A 19460-nucleotide genomic window follows, 5' to 3' on the forward strand; every position below is an offset into this window, starting at 1 on the left:
CAAATCAAGAATTAAGTGCAGGGAAATAATAGTTTTGTTATTTGGAAATTCGCTTATGTAAATACTTGTGTCTCCCTATTAGTTTGGATAATGGAGAGCTTCTACCGTCGCAATTATATGTAGAATTGTAATTAGAATACATACAAATATTCGTGTGGTTTATAATAAGATAGATATATAACATGCAAATGCTTATGCGCAAATGTAGAAAATAATTAAATACGCTAAACATTTATATTTCTCGCAATTTGAAAGATATTAAAGTCAATTCTTTTCATAATGCTTAACAAATCTATAACAGAATCAAAATAAACTTAATTGATCAACATTTGTAACATTTTCACGTAAATATGTACATGTATTTTATTATAATGAAATTCTACTTTATTAAATTGACGTTACCCGCAATATCCACACAATGAGACTTCATTAATGCGTTCCATTTTACAAATATTCGTCATGTATTATGCTACTATAATAATGAATAGTAATATATATGGAATAATATGTGTGCATTAAGTTCAAGAAATTAATTATTTATATACATTTTGGCAGAAATGTAGTTATTTTATATTATCTTATGAATATTATATGTACTGAAAATACACAATAATCTCGGTTTAAATCATGATTGGCAACAAGTTGATTTATGATTTTAACATTACAACACATAATTAAAGATTTCATAAAAAAATTCTCGTCTTTGCTACGATAAATTAAAGGTATATTCTTTCTATTAGAATTCGTTAGTAATATTGTTAGAAATATCATAACATATGTAATAATCGAATAAATCCCAGCGGTCGTCAAAATCCCCAAAGTGCAACTCGCTGTGCAGTTTGCAATGTAACTGCCGAAACACGTTCCCAACAGGGCACTCGCTTCGGCTACACGTTCCGCTCGAAAGTAACGCCCGTTCCCGCACCCACGATTTACCATCCTAGACAATGAGGTGCGCATTATAAATGCATCCCGGCGGTGCAAGTGCAGCTCTTATGTCTGCTTTACCAGAGAAGTGAGTGGAGTATGAGAGACTATTGCTTGCGTTTTTTTTACTAATTATTTTTAAAATTCTTTTATGAATTCTCATTGTTTTATGCTGTTTATATTAGGTATTATTATATATTGCGATATCTACATCGAGAGAAATTAATTTTAGCAGAAAATAATTGCAAAGATTGATTTGTATATGCAGATACTTATATTAGAAAAATGGAAAATTCTCTCACTTTTATGATAAAATTATAAAAATTATTTTATAGAAAAGTATTTTATAGATAATTTATAGATAATCCTAAATGTATAGTTACATTTATATAGTTGCACATCTATGTTTGTCAAGATGCTATTGTCGCGAACACTGTGTTTTCTTTCAATGAGTCACATTTAACGTTAAAAGTAACGTTATTTTAGTTCTAAATGTCATTCATCTGTCAAATTAAATTATAATAAGATAAAGATATTTTAATAACGTCTATTGTTAAATCTAGAATTGCTAATTTAAGACTTGAATGATTGTAATTATCAGCCATCTCAAAAAATGACTGTATTATTGAAAGATTTATACAAGAAAATATTAAAAATATTAAGAATATTAGTTACTATATTAAAAGCATATATATATATATATATATATATATATATATATATATATATACATTATAAATATTCATAATTGTACTATTTATAATAATTGATGCAACGTAACGATTGCACATAGTTACAGAATTTTGTCAGTCATAAAGATGTTATTATTAGAAATAACAATAGAGATAAATATCAATTAATCATTAGGATTCCTAAGTAGATATATAGATAGAATTATTGATGATAAATTTAGATATATAGCAGGATAGAGTAGATATTTCAAATAATTGAAGCACGACTCGCTTGCCGCGACTGCTTTCGAAATAAACAGCATTCTTTGCGGAGATATTTGTTGCTATCTAACTTGCGGGATCTAGATGCATTTTGCCGCTCGGCTCGGCAACGAGTATTGATATTTACGCAGCACACTATCTTGTGTGATAAGTAACTCGCATGAGTAACTCTTCTCTCTTTCTCTCTACCTAAAACACGGTACTCGTGGGGAATCCAACCATGTAACCCGCACACTTGACTTACCCTTCCCGTTGGCGACGCGTAAAATAGCCTTTACGGCGGGCACGCGTACAAACATCGTTCTCGCCCTCTCGACGGATAACGTCGCGGTGGTTCGTCATTGTCCCTTAAAGGAGCCGCGTGCGCAGCTCGTTAAGGACAAAATTCCCCGGCTTATCACCGTCGGGAAGAGGGGAGTTTAACTAATTAACCGAGGAAAGGACAAGCCTCGCAGGTATTTCGCTGTAATTAGCGACGAAATGCACGCCCATAATGACGTTTGTGAGAGAATTCACCTTCTTTCCCTCCTACCAGTTTTCTTATGCAATTTTCAAAACGTCGCGGTTGCTCCTCTCTACTGTTTTCATCACGAAACGATTATAATAACGGTGTACGATAATGGTAGAAGATATAAGATCTTTATCTTTAATACATCGCAGAATTAAGGATTCTCATTCAGTTGAGGATAAGCGTTATGGAAAAATTTCTAAGTTTGATTAAAGGTATTTCTTAAATATTATAAATTATTTCTTAAATTCTCTGAAAAAGATAAAATTTTTCAACTATGCTATATTATTGAGTTAATAATTGCCTTTTAATCATTTAATACTTCTTACATTTTCTTACAGAAAATTTAATGAAATTTAGTTTCAATCTTTGCAGGAAGCTTATTCTTATATTATTTTTTCTTCTTTTTATTTATATTTTTCTTTATAATTATTTTCTTTATAATTATTTTCGTTTTAATTAATTGATATTAAACGTGTGTATTGAATGTATGTGCTAAACAATTATCGAAATTGTTAATTATATGCAATTATCAGTTATGTTTACAAGTTTTATTTAAGCGATGCCGATATTGTTACTTATTTCAAGAATAGCAACCGTTTAATTTCTCCTTTTTTTCTTTTTTCATTTTATAAACATCAGAAGTATTTAAATAAATTGATCGATATTAAAGATTCGATTTTTTCACGAAGCCATTATTCTGTATCAAATCATTGATTTCCATTATCAATCTTTCTACAGCTTTCATAATTTTCACCATTATAATCTCCAGCATTCCATAAATATCTGATCCGTTTGATTAAAGAACAGCACCAAAAATCAGGGTCCGACATTGTTTATGCTCCTCGATAATTTCCGGCGACGATGACGCTCGACTGCGTAAATTGCGTGCCAGCATGGGCGTGCAATTCAGGCAAAATGTTATATTTGTCGTTAAAGCGTTAATACGCATACACATGTGCATGGATGCGACGCAAGCGTTAGTCGGCGAATGCGCCATTGATCAACGTGCGATCGATATCGAAACTCGATATTGTTGTGTGATTTAATTGTGCCGCCGCGTAATTATCTCGATGACAACAATAACAGCAGGCCGTGAAAAGTTTGGCAATTTGCGCATCGCCCGATAATGCAGAAAAGCTCGCCCGAAGCGGCGTATATTAGGTGTCCTGATTTTTAACGATCTTCATTTTTTTTCGACGATTGTATGATTATATTAATGACTATATTTTTGAAAGAAAAGAGAGAGTATATCGAGTTCAACGTGGCAGAGCAATTTGTTGTCATTTTTAGATTTGAATTTTATAGTAATTTAAAAAAAAAAAAATTAAAATCGTGAAGTTAATGGATATTGAAATTTTATATCAAATTATTTTATTTTACATATAAAATGTGTTGGGCTTTTTTATTCATGTTTCGCTAGTCGATGTTGAAATATATTAAATGCCCTGCAAAGTAGTTATCTAAATTTAAAAATGACAGAAGATATTAATCTTGTGGCTTTTAAAATTAATTTTCTTCAAAACTCTACAGAGTAATCTTATTTTCTTACTTAACGAGGAATTGGATGAATCTGCTGCAAAAAAAATCAATAAATCTAATATGATTCATGAATTTAACATTGCGTAAACAGCGCACTCTTAGCCTTAATAAAATATAAAATTATTAATTAATTTGTGAGTTAAAGTAAAGATTTGCCGCGTGTAGAATTAAAATAAAATAACATTTACAATTTTAAGATTAAATTATATTCTACAGGGCATATCTTCACTTCGATTCACAAATTAATTATTGATTTTAACTTACAAATTAATTATTAATTTCTAGCTTAAAAGTGTTTTGGGCAGCGTCAAATTCATGAATCTTGCAATATATTTGATTTTAATTTTTGCAATTGATCCGTTTACGTTCTCTCTTTAATCACATTTTTTTTTTATTTATTTTTCACGTAATTATCACGTTCCCGATCATATATCACGGGCACACTATTAGACCGTACTATATTTATATTCATTAAAATTACTCTGCATCGCTATGCGACTTCTTCATGTATTCCGCAACATACATTTTATCTTGTGGAATGTCTGGCACGTTCCAGGCACTTGGATAGTTGTGGATAGTCCAAAGACGGGAGGATCTACGAAAGATCTACGAATGAGGTCGACAAAGTTGGAGTGTCACGTTAGAAATATGTGCGGGCGGGCCGTTACTTATTCGACGATAATTTTTCGAGCTGGTGTGCGGTACGTGAGGCTGAGAAGACAGGATGGAGGGGGAGGGAGGGGGGGGGATAAAATCAAAGAGTAGTAATTCGTGGCGATTCTCGCCGCGGGATAAATCGAGAAACGACGCGAATCGGTAATGAAGCAACGTGGGTATGCATTATTCACGCGCAACCCAAAGTGTTTGTATTTTAAAGTGACGCGCGGGCATTAATATTGCATAACGCGAAAGTAGCTCGATGCGTCGCGCCGAAGTCGATCCGAATTCAGAACTTCGCTGCCGGGGCATCGATATTATTCCTTGCTTACTAATGCGGCCCGTCTACGAAAACAGGGTGGGATAATACAAAGTGATGGAAAATTAAATGATAAACTTTATATAGCGCGACACACACTATTTTAAACTTCTTATCCTTTCGCCTCCGCGAGAGGTTCTCGGCTTGAATTCGTGCCGATGCGATAACCGCTTCGATTTAAGCCGTGAATGGACGCCGTTGTGAAAATTCGCGCCGTTGATAGCATGATTGCTTTCGAAGCAAGTTTTGCGATAAAGATATAAGGTGAATGCAAATTGCAGTTAAATTTGTTATAAAAAGAAAGAAATGCATTATGGTGTTCTATCGTATATATTACATAATAAATATAATAAATAAAATATCTATTATATACATATATATTTTTTTTTAAACATACATTTCTTTTCAAGCAAAAATAGTTGACATAATCTTACGTTCTTATGGCATTTTCTAGTCTGTTTTGAGCTGAATTCGGGAACACGTCGTTTAGCGATGTCCGATAAGAATTAACCGTCGTGACTCGAGTTGAATGTCGGCAAGTTTCGATCGAACGGGCATTCTCCGGCAGCGGACTTAATATTTAAAAATAGTGCGCAATTTGGCAGAAGCGTGCCGGCCCGGCTCGATTGGCCCGCCGAGATTTTGGTAGGGCTCCGAGAGCGATCAGAAGGTAACCAGGGTACGGGCACGTGATTGGCTGATTGGCTGGCCGATTTCTAAGTCCGGGCACGCCACGCAACGCGACTCTAACTCAACAACGAGAACGCTCGCCTCCTGACTGGAATTTTTTCCATGTAATTACGTACGCTCGCTCGCCTCCGCGGACTTTCCAACTAAATTCTAACTCTATCGATTCGGCCCTTGGCGATCCTAAATATTCTGCACATTGTATCGCAAAATCTACTATAAGGTGAAATATAAGTGTACTGTTTCTTTTTTTTTTTTGCAAGTTTTGTCAGCGCCAAATTTGGAACGAATTTAAAAAGAGGATATGTGTGTCATTTGCTTTCTTTAGAATAAACGTCTGTACATAAAGGATGGAACTGCAGCAGCGCGCAGTGCATCCAAATAAGAAACCATTATATGTTAATTATTAATTAACGGATCACTTTAACGGATAAATGTCAACTGTTACCATTCTAAGAATTTATTTTAAATAAAACGAATGATTAAAATTTTATTTTCTAAACGATTGGTTGCAAAGAATTTCAAATGCAAGGGACTAATGGGATTGACGATTAACTGCACATTCTCCGCATTTAAAACTTTCCATGTGGATTCCCTCCATCTAGGAAATAAAATATATTGGCTTTCATTGTATATATATATATATATATATATTTTCATTGACGAAAGCGTAATCGAAAGTTTACCTTAAAACGGACTCTACTGTAAAGAAGAGAAACTTAATAAATATCGAGCATTTCTTATCTATATAGGGTAGAATATTTCAATCGTTCATTTATTTTCTTTCTTCCCTCTCTCCTCTGATACTTTTGTATCGTTTGCATTTATTCTCACATCTATGCTGTGAATTTTATCGGAGTTAATGACGTGGGAAAACTCGGTTGCGATACGTTGCACCCTGCGAAAGAGGGACACCTTTCGGGATCATGCTTTGGCCGACAAGCACACGTGTAAATTCGCGGATCATGCGTGCAGCACCGGCCGCCCTGGAATGCGGGAGGGTGGGAGGGATGGAGGGATGGAGGTGGCTACAAATTGCATCCATTACTCTTGCAGCCGCGCACTGTTCCGAGCCACCCCCCTCCCCCCCTTCCCCCTCGCCCAGCTCGCCGCGCCGGCATTGCGCGCATCTCGTTGCGAACGGCGTCCGACTATTGTGTATGAAATGATTATGGTGGATGCGGTATGAGGTCGCGGGGTCGCGCAAAGCCGTACGTCACTTAGATTGGCCCGTTGGCAGTTACAAAAGGCGGGAGGCGCGCGAGGACGCGCGAGGGCGATTATGTCGCGATGCTGGTCCGCCCGCGCGTCGTCGATGTCGGGAGCTGCGTCTCTCTTTTCGTAGCTGAAGGTGTGTTTTCGCGACGCTGTCGTCGTGAAACTGTTTGAATTTATGGCCATGTTCTCGCTTTTCGTGTTATTCTTGCCAAAGCAGAATTAGATAAAGAAGCATCTGCTCATACAATGGGAAATACCGTACACGATTCTCAACGCTCTCCCGGTGAAGCTGTGACGGCGAATTTTTTACTTTCTTTATGCAATATTTCACGCGACGATGGTTAAAGAAATATGACACTTTCAATCTCTCTCTATTTCATACAATTTACGATTGCATTTGCGATAAACAAAATCTTTCATTTCTCGCATTACGCTGGAAATCGAGATGAACTTGTACTAAATTAAATTCTAATGGACGAAAAATGGGGGGATAATATTTTTAAATTATTATCTTTTAGCTTAATAATAATCTAGAGAATATATACGTCGGCAAAAATTTTTATGCAAAAATGTAGCTCAAAAGCAATCGAACCACATTGCCTAAGTAAAATAACAAAGCTGTATTATAAATAAAAATGATGCAAATTTCTCAAGCAAATTTTTAACTTTACAACGGAGGCAAAAATTAAATTTTGATGAAATTTTCTTTTAATTTTCTTTTTCTTAGCATTTTGCAGCGATTTGACAGAACTTGAAGAGAAATAAAATATTTTCGAATCATACTAAACTTTCCAAAAGCTAAAAGTAGAATTCGTTTTCCTGACTGCTCTCTAGTTTCTGAATTTGCTGATTTTTGATCTTTTCTAAACTTTTTCGAAGATTGACTTACAACTGACACACTGAGTGACGCTCGATGACTCTTTTATACTTTGCACGTCAAACGGTTACTTTTTAAAAAGTAGGATTTGAGTCTCGTTGATTAGAACCTTCTCATTTATAATTGATTTTGTAAAAAGGATATATATTTCTCTCGCATAATGTATAGTTCTTTACATGTAATTAAGTATTTATTTTATATCAATTAAATATTAGTACAATTATCATATTTATATATTTCATATTAATACAACAATAACAATTAATTTACTATTAAAAATATAATTATGCATTATAAAAGTCATACGTAAAATGTTTTATTTAAAAAAAAATTATGTGTATATCTTTCTTTTCTCCCTCTTGACAGTTCTAAATATATTTTAACACATGAATTTCAATCGATCAATAAATATATGTATAAACCAGTGACGTGCTTAAATTTGAATTACCAATAATTATGAAACCGTAATCGTATGTGGGCAAAAAAAAATATATATATATATATATATATATATATATATATATATATATATACACGATACATCGCAATCACACAGTACAAGCACCATAATTAGCGCGCCATCCCTTACGCGATGTGGCGCGATGCCATTGAAAGCGGCTGGCGCATTCAAGCTCGCCATATTGAACGCCGACCACATTTCGAGCCGGTATTTCAACAGAAATGCGGAGTCCTTTTACGTTGCATCGCGCTCGTCCGAGCTCGCCGTCCGGTCAATCCGTCTACGGACGTCACGACGCCCCCGAAAAGAGGAAGGGAAGCACGGCTGAAGGCTCGCACAAAGCCGGGCTTGCTTAATAAGTGCCTACCCCTTTTTCGCGTGCAGAGCTCGCCCTCCCCCCCCCTCCCCACCACCCCGCCTCCGTGCGGAGTAAACAAAAGAACTTTCACCGACAAAGGGCCCGCCAAGATTAGCCCCCGCGGGCCCTTTCGCGGCAACCAATGCGAGTTCGCGGATTCCTCTTTTTTCACCGCGGGATTAGCGGGATTAAAAAAGAGAGAGTCAGGCAACATGTCGGTGCTGCTCTTATCTATCGGTTTTGCTATAGAATGCGAAGAGATCGTTAGTAGAGTATTATTATAGATGGGTTATCATCTAAATATTAAATAAAGAAATTATATATTGTTTTAATTATTCTGCTATAAATCTGAACATTTTTATTATCTGAAATTTGAAAAATTGAAGAGAGAGAAGTATATAATAGCATTTCTTTTTTGTCAATTTGAAATCATCCTGAAATAGAGATTGACCAGTTAACGTAATGAAACATAGCTCAATATATTAGAAATATATAAGAACGATATTATGAGAAGGGTATTAAGTGAAATTATAGTATACATATATGTGAAGAATATATATATATATATATATATATATATATATATATATATATATATATTGTGTAACACAGAGATATGTTGGAAGTCCGGAAGAGATAATAAAATATTGAAAATCTGACAAGAGCGTAAGATAGAAAGAGTAGATAGGAAAGACATAAACAATAGAAAATGCAATAAATGGCTGTTCTTGAAAAATGTGTTGATGCTTTGTTAAATACACACATATGAGGTAAAATCGAAAATAATTTCTTTGCGCATTGCACATTTTTATCTCGAGATGTGTATCCATATAAGACAGGTACACCAGGTGATGAAAAATACGATATATACGAAAAATACACCAGGTGAACAAAAAATAAGATAAATCGAGAAAGTTTTATATTTCGGCAGAATATAATTGTCTCTTTTATAGATAATATATAGAAGAGTTAAAGAAAATGAAGGCGCGTAAAATATTTGTCGGATAATTTGTGCGATGTTGGCCTCTCTCAGAATCTCCACCAACACAAACGATCTATCCGCGTTAGAGAGGCGAGAAGACACCCGGTATCGTTGTTCCGCTCTACGGCGGCAAGCAAGTTTTAACTGCAGCTATAAATAACGGAGCGCAATTAAAGGGCCGAGCACCGGCAAAGAGTGTAGCGAAACGATGGAAATGATGTCGTGTCGTGGGCTAATAGCGTAATGCGTGCATGTCGAGTCGAGGCCGCCGGGCCGAGTCGCACTGGCTGGTACGAAACTCAGCGGGCGCGCGCGCGCTTTTAACGGCCGAACTTGTAACCGCGCGTGTACACGGTGATAACTTCCACCATCCTGCGTTCTGCGAGTGCAGTATTCGAGGATCAGCCGCGCCGAGCCCGCTTCAACTATCGACCGCTGTTTTTTTGTTTTAGTTAATTGATCTTCGCGGCAGCATATGCAGCGAAATGCCGCGCGCTTATTAACTGTGCACTTCTTTCTCATTCATGACTCCGAAAAGCTTTTCATAAACACGGATTTCGAAGAAAGCTTTCTTTTTTTTTTAAGTTTTACTAAGCGATTAAAAATAAACAATAACTTTTTACGAATTAATTTCGATACGTTTATGAATAGATAAATTTTTACCTTTGATATAATTTAAAAAAAATTTAGTAAGTATTTTATTTTTTTCAAAAGAGTTATGTTAAAAAATTTAATAGCATACGATTATTCGAAAAATTAAATGATACATAGATGTAATTTATTAATTATTGTTATATTTTGATCACTCTCTCTCTCTCTCTATATTGATTAAGAAAATAAGAAACATAATTGTCAAATATGTTAAGAAGCGTATTAATAAGCGAGCGGATTTGGTATTACTATGTGGTATTTTGCGAGATTTATCGGGCTAGTGTAAATTCCATAATGAAATTATCGTTCTCGAATACAATTGAATATCGAAATATGCCCGGTCAAGCCCACGTGCAACATTAATTACTCGATCTGCAAGATCATAAATAAATTGATGAATTAACAATTTGGCATCTCTTGTGATTAACGGTCTGCGGTTAGAAAATTAATACGCCATATTGTCAGCAATTTTCACAGTCTATCAATTATTCTTTACATTAAATATGATTATTATTTAATTATTATTTAATGATATGAAATAATTTGTTATGTGTCATAATAACAAATTAATAGATTAATTGCTTGGGATTTAATATAAAATGTTAAATTTCTTTTTATAAGTATCATAATTATAACAAATTTTCACGCAAGTTTGTAGCATTTTTTACAACGTAACAAATAGAATTTAAATTTAAATTTATTGCATCCATATACTTGAGCGGTTAATTATCTCAATTTTGAATTAAATGAATTATTTTCCTCATATTCAATGCGGATTCTGTTAAAAGTATAACGATATAAATTATCTCATTACGATATAATTTATTATATATTTTACGAGATAGTCCAAATTGTATGTGTTACATAATAACGATGTATTCATGATGAATTATATGTTCGCATATGTTCGTAATCAATATATCCGATTCTGATATATCTATAATTACAAACGGGATTGTAATACATGTAAATAACTGCAATATAAAAAATAAAATTTTAATTTGGAAATTAATTATTAAATTATTAATATATAAGGTATTTCAATTTTTTGGGGACATTATCTATTATCATAATTTTCGTTACATTCGGAGTTTTTACTTTACTTTCTTTTATAACGAGATTTCGAAAATAATTTTTATTTTGTTATAAATTTTGAATTTTTAATATCTTTTTGTGCAATATTAATTTATTAATTTATTTAATTAATTTGTTCAATATTAGTTCTGAGATTGCACATTTATCAAAATATGTTTGACATAAGGATTAGAATATAAGGATTTGTAATTTATGCAATTTAACATATATAAAACCTGATAGCATTTAGATATTTTTACTGAAAAATCTGAATCTTTAATTTCATCATAAAGTGAAGAAATTCTATGGAAAATGATTAAAACTATATGATATTGAATATTACAACTATCAGATATAGAATCCAATACAAAAATTAATTTCTTTGCTATTTGCAGCCAATTTTAGATCAATATTATAAATGTTGTAAAATTTTCATTTTGTCATTGCATGTGACAAATAATTATTATAAAAAATTTCAAAAAATAAAAGTCCAATTAAATTTTTAGGCTAAGGAAAAATCTACCTTAAATCAATAAAAGGAAACTCCGAACATACATTGCGTGTAATATATAAATTATCGCTGACAATGAGTATGAGATTGTTAACACAAATGCGCGCGCGGGCACGTGAAAAAAGTTTAAAAAATCCGCGTGCAAAACGGGACGACGTCCGTCGTGACGTCGCGACGCTGTCGGCGACGAAACGTCATGGACAATGCTCGTTTTATTACGAAGTTCGGCGACGGAGAAACGGCCGATTATTATTCGCCTCGCGTTGTCATATTCCATTAGCGTCGCTGCCTGTTACAGACTCCCGCTCCGGCTCCGCTCGCGCGCTCTCGCTCTCACTCGCGACATCCCCCGCTCGCTCATCGCCGAGCGGTTAGTTCGAGGAACAATTCACAACGCGATATAGGAATCACCCTTCAACCGCGTGCTGGAGATGACATCGATACTCGACTTCCTCTCTCTCCTGTTTCTACGTTTCTCTCTCTTTCTCGCTTCCTATGTGTCACTGTACACTTTCTCTCTCTCTCTCTCTCTCTCTCTCTATCTTTCTCTCCTCTTCTCTCTCTTTCTCTCTTACGCGCGCAACTGCATCCGCGTATACCCGCGTATCGACTAAACTTCGCGGCGACGCCGACGCCCGCAACGATTAGCTGCGTCGCGGTGGCGAATGTGTCGGGAGTTTCGTTCCGCTGCGCTGCATTTAACCCCTTGACGCTCGGATTTTCCCTTCCGCCACGCGAGGAGGAGTAAATTACCAATAAATCAATCCTCGCGCGTTTCGATACGGGAAAATCAAATTGAGAAAAACAATCGCGAATGCAATTGGCTGCGCTTGGAATCTGCGGTGTTTCGATAACGAGCGACTGGCAACTTCGTAGCGTTTTAAGCAGAATCAACGCGCTTCGCTCTTTCATCGAATTCTTCTTAATTCGAAATCAAGATTCTTAAATGCGAAATCAATTTGATAAATTATTTGATAATTTGATAATTTATTGTCATTTGAAAAAAGTCAGACGAGCAGAGTTGCCAATTGTTTCAAAAAACGCAAATAATAAAATGATAAAAGCAAATAATTTTATTATAGATATTGTAATATTCATGAAAAATCGAATATCGACATGTTTTAGCTTTACTTTGATTGCTTTTTGAATAAACAAATATTATTTTATACGATGTCTTCGACGAGAGTCTCCCACTTTCTCTCTCTTGAATAAATCAGCCCTGCCTTCCCCACAATTATGCAACAAATATCTACCAAACCATCAATTTTTGGACAGCCTCATGAAACGCTCGGGGACGTGTAAACAATTTGCGCAAGTAGCCGCGATAATGGAGGAGCAGAAGAATGAGGGGGTTGCGGATAAGGTACAGGGTGATGGCGACGAGGGGGAGGGGAGGGGAGGGGGGATGTTTGGTTAGCTCACACAAAGGACGAAGCGCACCGCTGCGCACACAACGGAATCAGCCCGCTACTCTAACAAGGAACATCCACAAACCACCCCTTGTGAGGGGATTGGAATGGCGAAGGAGTGGTGGTAGGGGTTGCTACAGGACCTCAACGGTTTGCAGAACGCCCGGAAGTTAGCGACACGGATACACGAGCAAACGTCTTGCAGGAATAGCGGGGACGATGGAAAATGATTTCAGTATAAAGTGATTTGTAGCGGAAAGGGTAGTGGTGCGCGTTTCCGTGAAATTATTTTAACTTTATTCAAATTGCACGTTTTGACTTTAAATAAAATTAAAATATTCCGAAAGGTGGACACTGGTGCGCACTTTATCTCTTCAAAAATTTAATCTATTATTTGCCTTTCTTTCTGTTTTAATATTAATGTCTTAATATCAATTTTTTTTGTAATTAAATGAGAAATTAATAATAAAATATTTATATGTTTCTCATTCTTTGATAAAATTCTCAATATTAATTTTTCTCGACTCAATCTCATCGTCTCTTTTCTTGTTGTCTATTCAATCTGCACTTTTTCTACTTCCTCCATCCCACTGTAAAGATAGAAAAACAGTTCCATCAAATTGGAGATGTTCCTTCTCCTTCATATTAGTTTTTCTTCGCTTTATCGCTTTTCCTGCCTTCTCTACTTTTTTTCTTTTTTTTTTTGCGTTTTCTCTTTCATCCCTCTTGACACTTTCCTTCCTTATCGGTTCTGTCGTTCCATCTTCCTGCCTCCAGCAAGTACCATTATCTCCGTTCTCCGACGTGTTATTTTTTCTTATTTCGATATCCTTAACCTTGATTTTAGAAACGTACAGCGTAACGCCATTCTGAAAAGATATTGCGGATGCGTGCGGTTTTCCTAGACGTTTATTATGCGATTGCATAATCAATCATAATTTATTTTAATTCTTACTTTAATTCTCTCTTGTGTGAGACGGTGCCTTTCATTACGTTTGTCATAGTATGTATAATTACTTACAGCTTTCTCTAAAGACTAATGACTCCGTACGCGAGTTCGCGAATTATAATCTACGTATTTATCACGCTGCCAACATTCGAAGAAATACATATGTAATGGCGTGAGTCGCCATGGAATAGCATACGTAGCGGATCAATATCTCTGCACACCTGTTGCATGACTTTTGAATCGCTCTGTATGATGAATACGCCGGCGGTTTCCCCGTTTCAGTTACCGACAAAACCGAGAAGAATGAGAAATCCTTGTCGCTTGATCGCCCGCCGACGACGCGGCGCATTCATTATCAATCTCGCTACGGGCCGGCTCAAAGACAGCGAAATTAATAACTGTTTGCGGAAACGCTGAGCGGAAACTTCGCGTTTCGTCGCCGTCTTCGTTTTATTAATCCGCGTAAAGCCGTCAGGAGACTGCGAGACGGTGCAGCGCAACGATGAAAGCGCATTTTGCGCTTATATTATATATCAAGCATGTTTGCGAATCGATTTTCATCATCCGCGTCATTTAGCGTCTAATTATTTTTTATATGATTCGTTTATTTTGCAAGTGATATAAGCTTCGATATATTCGTGAAAACGATAATTTTAAGATATTGATAAAAATGAATACGATGTATATATATATATATATATCCATACTGTCAAAATATTCAAAATTTGATGTCATTTTCCATTAATATTTTCCGAAATGTAGATTTAAAATAAATTCTAGCTTTTTCTTAATTATAAAATATTAATAAGTTCTAATAATTATTATCTCAATATTTAAAGATTGATGAATGAGCGTATATATATCTAATAATAATATATATAGTTTCTAACATTTATTAATAGGAATTAAATCAAAGAAAGCTGCAAAAAGAATATATTTTAGATATACCTTTTTATCAATCTAATTTCTCGTGTATGTTAATAAAATACCTTGATAAAAAAATGTTGACATTTCCAATATATAAACTGTTAATTTAATAAACTAAACCTTTGATATCTTTTGTACTTTTTTTATATCTTTTTTATTATTTCTATCTAATATATATCTGTTTTTTACAGATGTAAACATGGTGGCCGAGCCAAAACCTCATCAAACCGGACGCAAGCGACAGAATGTCTCCAAAACCGGCAACGACTGGTAATTTATTAATTTATTAAATTTATTAATTTATTAATTTATTAAATTTTTACATTTTATACAAATGTTTTCTGAATAAAATTTCATATCTGATGAGATAATGCAAATACCTCTCAAGCGTCTGTCTTTCTTTATCAATTATATATTGAAAGGTCACACATTCCTTTGCAAGAAATTGAAGTTTTAATCCAACATTGACCTACCAAATTGATTATATGTATATGGCATTATATGTGTAATACCTGGCATTCTCTGCGAAACTTTCCCTCACGTATTTCTACAAATTTATCAACAATCTACTCTGAGTAGATCCTGGTGTTCTTTGGCACGTAGTTGCATCATCTCATTTTATCTGCTCGATTTTTCCTAGCGCGGCGCGTATAAATCTTCGAGTGAGCGGAGTCTCATTCAAAGAACCGCTTTATCCTAGCTTTAAGGTGCCGACGAACCCTAAACTCGATGAATAAACCCGAAAGCGCCGAGAACGTATTTTACGCGCGGAACGTGACCGCGAATTCACGAGCGGTCGCAATATTTGCAGAGGCTAACTTGCACGAGACACACGCGCGGAATAAAAAAAAAAACCTTAATTGCGTCGAATCGCACGCATAAAAGACGCCTGTGTCTTGATGAACAAACGCCTGATGACGTGGAGCGACGAAGTAATGATATGAATTATTGCAGTGAGTATCATCAAGTTATGAAGTTAATTATTACATAAAAATATAAGTTAATTATTACACAAAAATATAGAAAATGTCTGTGAGGATAAATAAATAATTTGGAAAATACCTTAATATCAGCAAAATAATAAATATATTATTAATAGAACATAAATAGTTAAAATTAACCACATATATCATGTATTACGAAAGATCACACATATCATAAATTAAGAAAGTGCTATCCTTCGCATGAAACTGTCTCTTTTTCTCATGTATGTGTATTATAACTGATTATTAAAATTAAAAATTTATTTGCAGCTACGTTTTTTTGTAATTTAGCTCAATGCTCAAAATAGAAAATTATTCGTTTCGAGAAAAAAAAAAAAGTGAATGACGGAGACATTTCGCAGCAGCTGATGTATTATCCACAACAGATAGCGTCGTAGCACAAACGTCGATACGAAATGTCTTTTCACGAAGTAAATCGTGTCTCTTCCCTTTTCTCCCTTTGCTAGCTCTTTGTTCTCTTGTTTCTCTTTGTCGCTTCTTTTTAACGAGAAAGAAACAAAGAGGATTTGACGACTTTTCGAGTGTGTCAATTTAATCAATGCCAATTTTTGATCGTAATCAAATAATGCTATTTTAATGTTGAATTTTAAAGATAATAGTACCAGGACTTTAACAAAAATGATACAAATATTAAAATTTTAATTTATAAATAAATAAAATTTTTTTATTTGTTATTAATTAAAAATGAATCTAAAAATCATTAATTTTTTACAAAAAATAAATTTAAAATTTAATAAAATTTGTGATAAAAAAATTGCTGTATTTTTTCGAAGAATGTATTAAGAGAACAAAACAGAAAAGATAATTAACAGATATGATACAATATTGGGGGCTACAATATTGGAATTAGCATATAAACATTCAAAATATTCAGTTATCTTGAAATTAATTTTCGAGCTAACTTTGGATATAACTAAACCTGAAACAGTTTCACAGATTAGCTAAACTTTGTTTTACACAGTAAACGGTACATAAGCATATACTTACGTAGAACAAAGGAAAATAGCTTGAATATAATTGTACATAGAACTGAAATTAAAATTAATCGAGATGCCACAATTCTGTTTTTGGATATTATATAGTTATATTATATTTATTGTTAATGGAAAAACATATTTTTATGCAGAGAAAATATAATAACTAATATAACCAAATATAACTATTAATATTCTATTACTTGTAGAGAAAGAATTTAAGTTATATGCTAAGAATTTTTTGCAATAAATGGAAAAAATATTATGTATAAACTGTTGAGCATATATATATATATATATATATATACAAAAAGAATTGACGCATCAAAGTTCAAGAAATTGAGTGGAATACTTCCATGAATGAAACATTGCGACTGAACTACTATAACATGGCTTAACATCAAGATGGCTTTTTTTGAAGAAATACAGAAAGACTTTGTATATGATTTTGTTATCAGGATTAAGAGTTTGATAAAGTATAAAAAATTGCCGTTAATTATTTAATCGAGAAATGCTAACAAATGTAAATGTCAAACAATTGTATATGTTGTAGTATAGACATATGTACGTTATAGATATGAGATTCTTATCGGTAATATATTTTTGTAAAAATGTAGAAAAAGTTTTATGAAAATTTTAGTGGGATAAAATTTATTATTCATACATTCGAAGATAAACTGCCGTTCACGATCGAATCAAATTTTAGAACGCAAAGTCTCACGCTCGTAGAATACGATAGAAAAACACGACACCTTACGCGAGAACGTGTAATATCTGCACGTGGATTTTCCGGATCCTTCACTTGTCGTCCTTTTCATGTAGCTGTCAATCGCCTGCGTCCTCGTCCTGACCAGAGATCCGACCTGTGCGCAAGGCTTTCTTGCGGAAAAATGTCATGCGTTACTAAAACTATTTTTAATGAAAAAGGAGTAATGCATTGCCTTCTAATTTTAATTACTTTTTAAAATTATTTTTCTTATATAAAACAATTCATTTCTTTTCTCTTCGGAAATGATACAAAGAAATATATATATATATTTTTTTTTATAAATGTATATAAAATATTTAAAAATTTTATCTTAGTACATTCTGAATAAAAGCATTGAAATATTTATGATTTTTAATAATGTTAAAGCGAAATAGAATGGCTCCTAAATGAATGGCTATGCTATGCAAAAATAAACTGACTCGCAAAACCAGAAAATATCAATTATACGCATACATGAATTGACAAGTTAAAAGCACTGAATTAAAGAGCCGATTGAAATAACATTCAAAATTGCATGCTATATTAAGAACGAAAATATCAATTGACTTTCAACAAACAAGTCATTAGTTCTACGTCAGGCAATCACGATTCTCATATTCATGATTATTTATTTTAGAATATTATTACAAATTTTTGCTATTTTAACTATCTTCATAAATATTTGTCTATTGAATTCTTATATCTTTTATATTGTATACTGTTATTATTATTTGTCAAAAATCCATTTAAAACAATCGTTTAGAATAATATTTATAATAATTTTTACAAGAGAAAATTAATTAATCACAGGCATCACACATCTCTCCTATTTTAGAAGATACATGTTTTTTATGGTTTATCTTCTCATCTCAATTTACGCAAAAGTATTATTTGATAAGTTAATTTTTGTTCTAAGTAATATAATATTTGATCAGTTTTGCTTAGTGTGGCCATTGATAATGCGCCAGCATCTTTTTATCCATTTATTTTTGTTTATTAAGTTAATTTAATTGGACTTAATTGAATTTGCTTGGACGTATTTAAATGAAGACGCGCGCGCGCGCGCGCGTGTGTGTGTGTGTGTGAATAAACGCACGTGTGTGTATAACCCCCGATGTCGATAATCCGCCGGGTCGGCAAAGCCGCGAAAAATATTCCACCGGCGTTTCCGGGATTCGCGCGAGGTATTCGGGACAATTTCAGGATATCCGCGGGATTCCCAGCTATCCCTGCGCCTTCCCGGGGCTCCCGGTGTACGTGTTACGGAAGCAAACAGGTCGCTTAACAAGCCGGAAGAACAATAAAAATGCGTCACCTCATTAACCGCTCCCAATTAGTCGCGGGACAGTGTCGCACAGCGCTTAATGCGACGTATACCGGGTGTCTCACGGTTGGGCTGGTATTATAAACGCGAATTGTAATCCCTTCTTTCCTTTATCCTCTTTACTATCATTATTATAATAATTAATTATAGGATTAATATTTTAACATTTTTGCACACTGCATAAATTAATTTTTTTAGATAATTTTTTTCTTATTATATTTAAGGAAAGTGTATGCAATATATTATAAGAAGAAAATATTCTTCTTTTTGGATCTATATTTATAATATTATTATTATATATTTATAATATATATATGTATAGATTAGAATAAATTGTAGATCATTTTTTTATATTATTTAATTATTTTCTTGTGGATGGGAAAAGATGTAAATGATTCAGT

General features: G+C 33.9%; 1 protein-coding gene across 2 annotated transcripts in view; it reads left to right on the plus strand.

Moving 5' to 3' along the window:
- The window catches only part of LOC126852361 (uncharacterized), a 158585-nt gene that overhangs the window by 104554 nt on the left and 34571 nt on the right, over window positions 1–19460 (plus strand). For both annotated transcript variants that reach the window (XM_050597105.1, XM_050597115.1), the window contains one exon: window positions 15201–15279. In XM_050597105.1, the coding sequence (XP_050453062.1) occupies window positions 15201–15279 (79 nt within the window). The remainder of the gene's footprint in view (window positions 1–15200; window positions 15280–19460) is intronic.

The sequence above is a fragment of the Cataglyphis hispanica genome, chromosome 1 (assembly GCF_021464435.1).
Source record: "Cataglyphis hispanica isolate Lineage 1 chromosome 1, ULB_Chis1_1.0, whole genome shotgun sequence".
Lineage (NCBI taxonomy): Eukaryota > Metazoa > Arthropoda > Insecta > Hymenoptera > Formicidae > Cataglyphis > Cataglyphis hispanica.